The following is a 12,018-nucleotide window of genomic DNA, read 5'->3' as shown; positions in this document are numbered from 1 at the left end:
CGAGCGAAAGGGGAGGGGGGTGTTGTGGTGTTGCAGTTTTCTGCGTCCGACCTGGACATGCTTTAGGATTGAAATTTTATATAACTTCAGTCGTGCTTTAGCTAATTTGTTCACATTATTTTCATGACAATAACACATTTAATAAAACTGTGTCACATTATTCAATACAAAAGTAATTTAGAATCTATCAATTATATCATTATTAACTTTAAAATATTTTCATTATAAGTTTTATACATTCTAGTATTGCAAACGAGAGCCGGCATTCAAATTTCTTAATTTTCTTTAAGTAGAATATCTTGTAGGGCTATTTTACATTGTATTTTTAGGTTTGGAGATGGAACTCAGCACTCAAACAGTTCTTTGTACACTACAGAAATCATGTACTATATTATGTAGGCTATATTATGGTAACACTTAAAGCATTATACATAGAGGCTTTAAGCATTACCAAAATCATTTATAGTCTAACCAGCTAAAATAAAATCATTGCTTTAAATGACAACAAACACTCCAGTTTCTTTATTGAAGAATCATACAAGAAGAAAAAAACATTTAAAGATGATTCACTGTGAAGTTTACACAATGCAAAACTGAATCCGTGTAACAGCAATAAGTAAGCAAGGCTTTATGCTATAATATTCCCAAGTCAAGCAGTCCAGTAAAGATCAGTTAACTCTAAACATATCATAAAAGTGCTTTTGGATACAGAGAGCATCAGTACATGGCATGATTTCTGAGTTCATCTTTAGCCTGTGCATTCTTGGTTGTTGGTTTTACAAACATATCAGGTAGCAGAAAATCACTTTTTAACAAAGAAATAAAATATTATAACACGATAAACACCAACGCTACCCCAAAAATCAGTTTTACACTTTGTATGATATTGAAATACATGAAAAGAGAGCAGCTTATAGCAACCAATGCATATGCATAAGCATATATCAAATATGACACAAATTCTGTTTAAGGTAACTTTGTCAATGCAACATACAACACAGAAAAGAGAAGAGTTAAATTAGGCATAACTGTGAGATCCTACTGAGATCCATTCCAATACAAATTTATTTGGCACGCTAATAATACAATTTACATTGATCCAGACTCCAGGTCATGGTGTCGGAGTGAAGATAGAGCAGTGTGTGCCAACATGCAAAATCTGTTGTCAAAATTTGATGAGTTCACTGAAGGTCAGCAGGATCACATGGATCAATCTCTGAAACCAGCCGATGAGGAAAGAGCTTGAACTGCAGCCAGGTAGGGTCTAAAGAGAAAAGAGGGAGATGAAGGTGATGCGGGGTTATTTTTAAGTGTAATGTACACTTATTATATTATGTCCATTAATGTGGTGTGAATTATGCACCAAGAAAGCAGCTAGGTTGCTTGAGCTGTCCATCCATGCAGACCTCTGTGGCAGTGAAGCTGCATAGTTTTTCTGGATGTTTACAGAAAAATGTCACATTCTCTCCATGAGCAACCACACCATCCGTTAGATCATATGGCCAAAGCTTTACTCCTCCCACGATCACCCTGCTGCGTTGAGCTGGGACTGGACAGCGGGCTGATCGGAAGGACAAGGGAAGAAATGGTGAAGAAAATTATGCTATTTGTCATGACAAAAAGGAAAGGAGGTTCATGATTCACGTCTGGAAACCAAAACATTCCAAACCTTATATTTATATTTATACACATTTCATTTTCAATGTGAATATTCAACACAGTCATGATGACTTGATGCATTGTTTTGTTAAGAGCTTTATTTACCCCGGCAGGCAGGCTCTGCACTCCATGTCCCATTAGGTAAACAAGTCACTTGATTTGGTCCATCCAGCAAGACGTTCTTTTTGCAGAGGTAATAGATTGTCTCACCAACTTCATATTCAGTTCTCTGGACGGCCACCAGATGTCCACGTTCAACCTCCTTAGGAGGAGGACAAACCACACCTGATAACATACATAAGCGCGCGCACACACACACACACACACACACACACACACACTCATGTTGGTTTTTGTGGTTTATGGGGACTCTCCATAGGCGTAATGGTTTTTATACTGAACAAACTGTGTGTGCTATTGCCCTACACCAACCCTACACCTAAACTTAGCCCTCACAGGAGACTTTGTGCATTTTTAGATTTTCAAAAAAAACACCATTTAGTATGTTTTTTAAGCCTTTTGAATTACTGTGTCCTAATAAACCACCTTCATATTGTAATAGCTCTGTCATACCCATGTCATTATACAAATTTGTGTCCTCATAAACCACATAAACATGCACACACACACACACACACACACACACACACACACACACACACACATACATACATACACATATAAACCTTATAAAGTCTAATTATGTGAAAACCCTTTAAAGGAAAACTCCTGGGCTCGCTCAACAGCACTTTAGTGGCAAATAATATTAATGTTAATGTTTTAAAAGCCGAAAGATAATGCTTTTGTAAATATATATATAGGCCTATATATATATATATACACATTTATTTTATTTTGTGTGTGTGTTATAATGTGTATTATTTGAGCTGTAACATTTTTATCATTTTATTTTTTACAATGGGGGCTAGGTTTTCATAGCAACCATGTTGTAAACGTTGAATATAACTTTACCAAGAAAATGATGTTATTTTCTTTAAATATCATGTTAACAAGTATATTTATTTTATATATTTTCCAAATGCTTTTGAAACAATATGTATTTTAATGTTTACAAATCAGCCTTCACTTCAAGAGCCTCAAGGCAAGGCACACTTTAGCTAACTTTTTTTGTTTTTTAAGGAAAAGAGCTTAAAGGGATAGTTCACCCAAAAATAAAAATTCTGTCATCAGTTACTCAACCTCAAGCTCTTCCCAAAACTAAATTTCTTTCAGCCGTTGAACACAAATGAGGATATTCAGAAGAATGTTCATAACCAAACAGTCGACGACGGTAGCCATTGACTTCCATTGGTTATGGGGGAAAAATACAATGGACCTCAATGACTACCATCATCAGTTACAGACATAATATCTTTTATTGTGTTTAGCAGAAGAAATTCATACAGTTTTGGAATAACTTGGGGGTGAATAAATGACAGAATTTTTATTTAGGGTGAACTATGCCTTTAACGTGTATTGAACTCCGGAATATACATTTACAACAACCCTACATTGATCCAACAGGGGGCAGCATTGCACCAGCATATATTAGTCTTAGTAGCATATACAGTGCACACTCTCAAATTCATTTACACATAGTGCCCTATCCACCTACTCACAAACCCACACAGTCTTCATTGCTCTTCTGTCTCCCGCTGTCCCTCTTATCGCTCTCTCTCTCATTACTTTGTTTCATGGTGTGCAAGAGCAGGCAAACCGAGATCTCTTTAGCAGTTTGGAACAATATTTTCCACTCAAGCACATTCTAATACACCTGCTATTTCCTTTTAGCAAGATCTATGTTTCAGTCTTTCCCATGTTGAGGAGTGCATACACACACATACACACACACACACTTACGGCGACAGATGGGGTGAGGGTATTGCCATGTCTGGTTCTCATGACAGATATTCTCCCTATTTCCAATCAGCATAGCTCTATATGAGAATGAAGACGAGGTGTGTAGATTAAATATGCATGATACAACTAGATATTCTGTTTATATCAGTCACAGTTCTCTCTCTTTCTCGTAAGTCTCACCCAGATGCACATTGGTACCGGATGGTGGATCCCACAATTGCACTGCCCTGCACAGAGAGCAGATCATCATCATCAGGCAAAGAACAGGACACCTCAGGCACCAGGATCGGCTCTGCTGCAAGACCTCCTCCTGAGGAGTCTGGTGGAAAAATCAAAATAGCATATTTATCTCTTCACTTGAGTATGCATTAAAATGCTTGGTTGCAACACGTGCAACGTTTTTAGAATTGTACTCTTATGTTTCTTATTGTTTTAGAAAACCCTTTTCAATTAAAAGTTTCAATTCAATTATCTAAAAATGTAGGCTAGTGAGAATCAATCAAAGTGGAAAAAGAAGTTATTTCCTGACCCCTCGTGTACACATCTTAGTCATTTAAAAAAAAAAAAAAAAGGATATTGCAATAGACTTGACCTTGACACACAGTCATGAGGGTCTGCAGCGGTCCTCTTTATGATATAATTTCTACTAGTAAATCATTCAGTATTTTTCTGTATTTCTTTTATTTTATGACATATATACAAATTACAGGAGTCCCTATGGGGACACAGTAATGGAAAAATATGAGGTGGGAAGAAAAAAAATGTTACAACCTTTGCTCTTACCTGGCAATTTGCGTACACATAGTCATTTCTTTTTTCTTTTTTTTTTTGAGCAATAAAAAAACTGGTGATGGCAATAAAATGAGATTGACTATATATATATTTACTATATATACAAAGATTCTTTGTGAAAAGCAGTGCTTTAGCAAAAATAAATAAATAAATAAATAAAAGTGAAAAAGCTTTGTGAGCAAACGCAAAGTTCTTGGGGAAACTCAAAATATTTGCAAGCAAATGCAAAGTTTCTAAGAGGAATGCAGTTTTGCAATGCAAAAATAATATAGAAATTAGAAGTACGTTCAAGTCATTGCATTGCATTTTTGTGTATTTCTGAATAAATAGACAAAAATTTGTGTCATATTAAAATTGGTCACATGGGAGGATAGTGACCCTTAAAAAGTTCAGATGTTCAGGAGCCTGGACATTGTTAAAGGGATAGTTCACTCAAAAATGAAAATTCTGTTATCATTTACTCACCCTCAAGTAGTTTCAAACCTGTATGAATGTCTTTGTTCTGCTGAACACAAAGGAAGATATTCTGAAGAATGTATGAAAGTTCTGGAGCACCTTTGACTTCCATACTATATATTTTTTTCCTACTATGGAAGTCAATGGCGCCCCAAAACAGCCTGGTTACAAACTTTCTTCAAAATAGCTTCCTTTGTGTTCGGCAGAACAAATAAATTCATAAAGTTTTGGATCTACTTGTGGGTGAGTAAATGATGACAGAATTTTCATTTTTGGGTGAACTATCCCTTTAAGGCCTGTTCATACCAAGAATGAAAAATTTAATGATAATGCCAAAATTAATAATTTTAAAAATAGAACTAGATCAATAATAACACTGGGAAACAATAATTCAGAATGTGATGGATAATAAAAACAGCCAGTCAGAATCCACTAGACTTTAAAGGGATAGTTCACCCAAAAAGGAAATTTGATGTTTATCTGCTTAACATAGAAGATGTAGTTGACTTAACTCAAACCGTTGCAGTCTGTCAGTCATATAATGGCAGTCAATGGAACCCACGGCTTTGAGAGTCAAAAAAACCATACACAGATAAAACCAAATTAAACCCTGCGGCTCGTGACGATACATTGAGGTCTTAAGACACAAAGCAATCGGTCTGTACAAGAAATTTATATATTTATATATTTTTTTACCTCTGATCCACCACTACGTCCAACTGTCCTGAGCGGATTCTCAACAATCGGCACGTGATGCGTCAATGTGCTCTGGCAGATGCATGCACGGAAGCAATCATAAAAGGATACAAATTATATAAATACTGTTCAGTTTATTGCACAGACCGAATGCTTCGTGTCTTAAGACCTCAATGTCTTCACGAGCCGCAGGGTTTAATTTGGTTTTGTCTGTGTATGTTTTTTTGACTCTCAAAGCCATGGGTCCCATTGATTGATATGACTGACAGACTGCAACAGTTTGAGTTCAAAACCTTCGTTAGTGTTCTGCTGAAGAAACAAAATCACCTACATCTTGGATGCCCTGGGGGTAAGCAGATAAACATCAAATTTTCATTTTTGTGTGAACTATCCCTTTAAAGAGCTTGAGCATTTAAAGCAGCAGACGACAAAACTGCAGGACGCTCTTAAAATCAACAGAATGTTGTTATCCGTTGGTGAGGACAAAAATATAGTTATCTTTATAGTAATCTTTCCTGGTGTGAACAGACCTTAAGAGCAGATATATTACAGCAAAAAGCCCTCCATTATTCAGCCTCCTGGGCTTTTGGTTCATGGTCGTGACAGGAATTCAAATGGATGATCCTGTGGATATTGGCCTGGAGCTTTTATCCACTACATTAGATGAGGTAGCGTGAGTACAAATACATGTCTGGGTGAATGGACAGATGGATATGTAGGGCTGACAAATGGATTCACAGGTCAACGTGTGGCTGAGCGGGTACCCAGATGATGGATGGATAGAATGTGCGGCTACATTTTGAGTTTTATCAGAAAAAATCCATCTGGAACAAGCTGTTCTCACATTCCCTCTTGAGCAGTTGACTCATGCAGTTATGTATCAAATCTCTCCCCCTTTTGTGAGGATGACTGATTAATGAAGGGGGGAGGAAATCACACAGTCAACATGCACACACACCAAACTTCCATTGTACATCAATTCAGCTTTGAATGCGCTTGAACTTTGTGTGTGAATCCAGCGTATCTACATGCCTATCTCTGCTAGTTAAATATTCCATGTCACTGATCTGCAGATAATAGAGTACTGCAGAACGATTCTCACAGACCCCAAACGCCCACACCTCAGCACTTTTGACAGCTCATTCCTAGAAATACCTCTCATGTTACTCCAGGAAATGTGTGTGTGTGAATGTATGCATGTGTTACAGAGAGGGTGATACTGGGAATGCTGCAGCCTGGAGCTCTGCCGATTCACGCCTCCTCTTCACAGAGCTGGAGTCTGAATACTAAAACCCCATAGCCCAGAAACAAGCGCTGACCCAGGTCCACAAGCTCTAAGCTTTTATTACTCATGCAACAAAAAACACATTATTATGCAGACACTGACACATATTTCTCATTTTTCCTGCATTCATGGTCGGTTGCACTCAATATCAAAGGCATTCCCCCTGAATTGCATAATATTGATATAAACTGGATGGTTTACAAACAAGACGAGGGCAACCTAACCCAACAAGACTGATGTTTTCATGTCATGTTCCATTTTTAATGTGTATTTATGCAATATCAGATTTTTAAATGTTACAGACCCAGAGACAACTATCTCGACTCAGGGACCTTCAATATAGAAACCAATTTTCTTGGTTACACTTTATAGTATTGTTCACTCATATAACAACAACAAATTATCAGCCTCCATAATTCTTAACAGTTCAGCTATTTTTAGTTTATAATTTTATTAATTTTGTATGTGTTCTAGGACAACCTGCAAGATCTTCTGCAGACCCCTGGTTGAAAATCTGGCCATAGTAGAGTGGTTTCAGGTTTTATGGTTCTTTAGGAAACAAACTATGTTCTAATGTTTCAAAGAACCCAGGAGGGCGTCTTTGTCCTCTGCTATAGTTTATACCAATACAGACCTACAATCCAATATCAAGACGTTTTTTCCTGATCTCCAAAGAAACATACATCATGTCATGTCCCTTTCATGTTCATGTCCCTTTATAAAGAAAAATGCCTTTAAAGGGATAGTTCAACCAAAAATGAAAATTCTGTTGTTAATGTCGTCCCAAACCTGTAAGACATTGACCTATTGATGGTTAGCTCTCAGATTTCATATTGGAACAACATGAGAGTATAAAATGTCAGAATTTTCATTTTTGGGAGAACTATCCCTTTAACTATAAGAGGAGGGTTCTTTGCTAAACCTAAGGTGCAACAAAAATTAGAGAAACTTAATTTTTTTAAATGTATTATATATATATATATATATATATATATACAAAAGACAGAACAACTGATAGATTATAGATAGATAAAAGTACTGAAGGAAAAAAATACATAACAGTTTAAATGTTTTCTCCTTCCTACCTGTACAAACAGGCTCATCTCCACTCCACTGCCGGTCACCTTGGCAACGGCGTATTGTAGTGTCCAGCCCATTATGCATGGTGAACCCAGGCTTACAGCGAACCTCAAGCAGAGCGGAGAAAGAGGGTGAAGGGGAAAGGAGAGCTAAATCAAAATTCTTTCCAGGTGGGATAGGCCATGGACACGTACGACCTGTTCATGCAGAAAAATCACATAAGAACTGGGAGCACTGCCTTATAATATATCATAGATTTTGTCATTTTTTGTGATTTATTTTCTTTTTAAGTGTTGCAATAATGTGTTTAGATGCATCCTGTTTCTAGCTCTGACCTGGGGCCACACAGCTGAGTCCACACTGGCCGTCGCAGAGACACTGACGTTTGTTGCCACAGTCTTTATCTTGCTGACACTTTTTTGGACACGTTTGTCTTCTCTCGTTACCCAGTATCCTCTCTGGACACTGTTCTGTTGCATCCACTTCAAGATAGGCATGCGCAGAAACATTAAAAATGTGAAGAAATAAGACAATATGCAGATCAGCTTCACCAACAAGTGGGCTGACATACATACACTACCAGTCAAAAGTCTGTAATGATTATGATTTTTTAAATGAAAGAAATCTCTTATGCTCACCAAAGCAGTAAAAATACGGTACAATTTACAATAAAGTAAAATAATGGTTTCACATTTGAATATATTTTAAAATGTAATTTATTCCTTTGCAGCCATTACTGCAGTCTTCAATATCACTTGATCCTTTGTTTAATTTGTAACGGTGCTACACAATATCACTGTTTTTACTGTATTTTTCAAATCAAATTAATGCAGCTTTGTACATGCAAGCAATGCTTTAAATACAGTGTATTTTATCTGTCTATTTAATCTGTGCCATAAAATAGCAGGCTGTTAAATGTCTGGCTGTCTGCCCAAGACACTGTTCTCTGAACTGAACCAGGTGTTTAACACAATTTATCCACATAAACCAGACAGTGATAAATGTAGCCCACCCATAAACAGGATGTAACATTTAAATGTTACAAGCTCATAAAAGAACAGAATGTTGGTAGTAGAATGAAAGAGCTTAACACAATTATGCATTTCTGATTAATGATTTTGCAATGATTTTGAACTGAAACAGAAGATGATACGCTGAATATGTGCAGTATGTGTGTGTGTGTGTGTGTGTGTGCGTGTTTGTGTGTGTGTGTGTGTGTGCATGTTTATGTAGTTTATGAGGACACAAATTTGTATAATGACATGGGTATGACAGAGGTATTACAATATGAAGGTGGTTTATGAGGACACTGCCTATGTCCCCGTAATTCAAAAGGCTTAAAAAACATACTAAATGGTGTTTTTTTTTATCTAAAAATGCACAAAGTCTCCTGTGAGGGCTAAGTTTAGGTGTAGGGTTGGTGTAGGGCAATAGCACACACAGTTTGTTCAGTATAAAAACCATTACACCTATGGAGAGTGCCCATAAACCACAAAAACCAACATGAGTGTGTGTGTGTGTGTGTGTGTGTGTGTTCCAAATTTCATGGAAAACTAGCTCTAAGAAATAGATTCTCAAGGCAATATGTGAAAGGGAGGGCATTGTAGTAGTAAATGACAAAATCACACATCGGACACAGATTTTTAAAGCGACAGTTTACTCAAAAATGAAAATTCTGTCATCATTTACACACCCTCATGTCATTCCAAAGCTTTACAGTTTGTGTAACACAAAATAATATTTTGTTCTTACAGTGAAAGTCAGTGGAGCCCAAAGTTGTTTTGGACCCCACTGACTTTCACTGTATAAGCAAAAACAGTTAAAACATTCTTCAAAATATCTGTTTGATATAATATCTGTATAACATGAAGCTGGGTAAAAAATTTCTTTTTGTTTTTTGGGTGAGCAGAAATTTTTTACGTAATGAAATGGAGACCAGAATGCATTTTTAAATTAATACAAATGATAATATTTTCTTTACATAAAAAATTAAATTCATAAATACTGAGCCTCCACATTTTTTACTCGTCCAACAAGGCAAGTATCCTTGATATATGTGACCCTGGACCACAAAACCAGTCGTGATTTCTACATAATCTGAAAGCTGAAAAAATAAGCTTTCCATTGATGTATGGTTTGTTAGGATCAGACAATTTGACATTTTTGGCCGAGATACAACTATTTGAAAATCTGGAATCTGGGTGCAAAAAAATAATGGCATAAAAGAAAAATCAATAATTTTGACCCATACAATATATTTTTGGCTATTGCTACAAATATACCCCAGCGACTTAAGACTGGTTTTGTGGTCCAGGGTCACATATGATCTCTCATTCATTCATTATTCATTATCACACAAAAAAAAAGTTGTACTTGGAAAGCTACCCATAATCCTTTCATTTTTTTCTCAGACACCCACACACAAACGCACTCACCTGATGCTGCAGACAGGCTGCTGAGGACCCACACACACAGAAGAGACACAAGAAGAGATTGTTCCATCTTTAACTGACACTCACTGCAGAGGTTTTGAAAGAGGTAGCGAGACAGGAGAGGGGATATAAGGATGGGGGAGAGTCTGGAGGAGGGGGTTTTGTGATGGTGAGGGAGGAGTGGAGTCGCTGTACATGCAAGAACACACACATCTGGATCATATTGAGTGTTTTGAATGCTGGGTAGAATTCCGCAGAAAAAAAGACCTTTCACCCAATTCCATTGATGCCAAATGAGCGCAAACACTCACCCCACATCAAATGACAGGCCTCATGAATACACTCTTCTCCACATACACACTCACCGTGCCGAGCTGAATACTGTAGCAAAGTGACCCGCCTGATACAGACTCTTCTCAACACACCACAGTTAAACTCAGCATCCTAAGACAGCAAGGAACCTGCTTCCTTTAACAAGAGTAAACACACACTTTGACAGATAAACGCAATTGCGCTTCCATACAGAGCGACCAGCTAAACCAACAAACAATCACATTCAAGTTAAGTTCACTGATTCATTTCTAGATCTCACCCTTTTGATGAATGTCACACTCAGTGAGAGAAACATACCTCTTTATCTCACCAAATCTCTCAAAAATTAACATACATCCACAATCTTATGTTCATTTTCTGTTTACTGGTCAGGAAGGGTGAACTCTTCCATACTAAACTGACTAAAGCACTAAAGTACTTTGAAGAGCATATTGGACAATTTGTATTGATAGGAGGGGCCTTCATAAATGTACTGTGTGTTGATTTCATGTCCAGGGTGAGGACACTAAGATGATACAGGTCTACAGGAGCTTCTATACCTGGGCAATAAACTACACGGTGAATTTGGAGAAGCAGAAACCTTTGGAGAACCTTGAGCTACCTTTTCAGAAAATATCATTTTTAAAGGGACTCATGAATTCATGCAATAGCTCCTAAGCTCTCTGTCTAAAGACCTCCTCATATACCTCATCATGGGAAAATGGTTTTGAGGCACTTGAAATATTAGTTGACCTTCGTTATGATTTTTCAGATACACAGACAATGGTTCTGAGAGCAGCTCCCACAAGATATTTCTGGTTCTTCAACTCAACTGATTTAAATTAGTTGAATCGATTGTTTCAATATTTATAAATAATATTCATAAAAATGATCTAAAAGAACTAAATAAAATAATTAGAAATAATGAAAGTTATTAAATTCTGTAATTCTGGAGGTTTCAATAACTGAAGGTTCTTCAGGGTCTACACATTTTATTACCAATGAATTTATATGACTTTTCTAGTCTGATCAGAGAGTCTTTACAATTTTATTTACTCATATACTGTAAATAGTGCCCTCCACTAATATTGGCACCCCTGGTAAATATGAGCAAAGATGGCTATGAAATTAAATCTGCATGTTTATCCTTTTGATCTTTCATTAAAATAATTCACAAAATTTTAACCTATCATTGAAGTAAAACAATTGAAAGTGCGGGGAAAATCTCATTGTGAAATAACTGCTTTCTCTAGTTCATGTTGGCCACGATTATTGGCACCCAACTATTGCAACATTCTTTTCCCAGGGTAACAGCTCTGACTTTTCTCCTATAATGCCTGAAGAGCTTGGAGAACACCTTAAGAGATCAGAGACCATTCCTTCATACAGAATCTCTCCAGATCCTTCATGTGGGTGCGTCTTCTTTTCAGTTCACCCACTCATTTT

At 36.9% G+C, this 12,018-nt stretch overlaps 1 protein-coding gene across 1 annotated transcript; it reads right to left on the bottom strand.

The window, feature by feature from the left end:
• Positions 1-496: 496 nt before the first annotated feature.
• On the bottom strand, positions 497-10,360 carry LOC306887779 (beta-2-glycoprotein 1-like). The gene is made up of 8 exons (XM_079445795.1): positions 10,264-10,360; positions 8,164-8,310; positions 7,834-8,025; positions 3,700-3,838; positions 3,520-3,596; positions 1,765-1,944; positions 1,364-1,561; positions 497-1,264 (listed from the first exon to the last, which is right to left on the bottom strand). The coding sequence occupies exons 1-8, from the start codon at positions 10,328-10,330 to the stop codon at positions 1,182-1,184; spliced, it is 1,083 nt and encodes a 360-aa protein (XP_079301921.1). The 5' UTR covers positions 10,331-10,360; the 3' UTR covers positions 497-1,181.
• Positions 10,361-12,018: the final 1,658 nt, after the last annotated feature.

The sequence above is a fragment of the Barbus barbus genome (genome assembly GCF_936440315.1).
Source record: "Barbus barbus genome assembly, chromosome: 21".
Classification (NCBI taxonomy): Eukaryota; Metazoa; Chordata; class Actinopteri; order Cypriniformes; family Cyprinidae; genus Barbus; species Barbus barbus.
The sequence above is the reverse complement of the archived record's forward strand: the minus strand, read 5'-3'. Positions and strand labels throughout refer to the sequence as shown.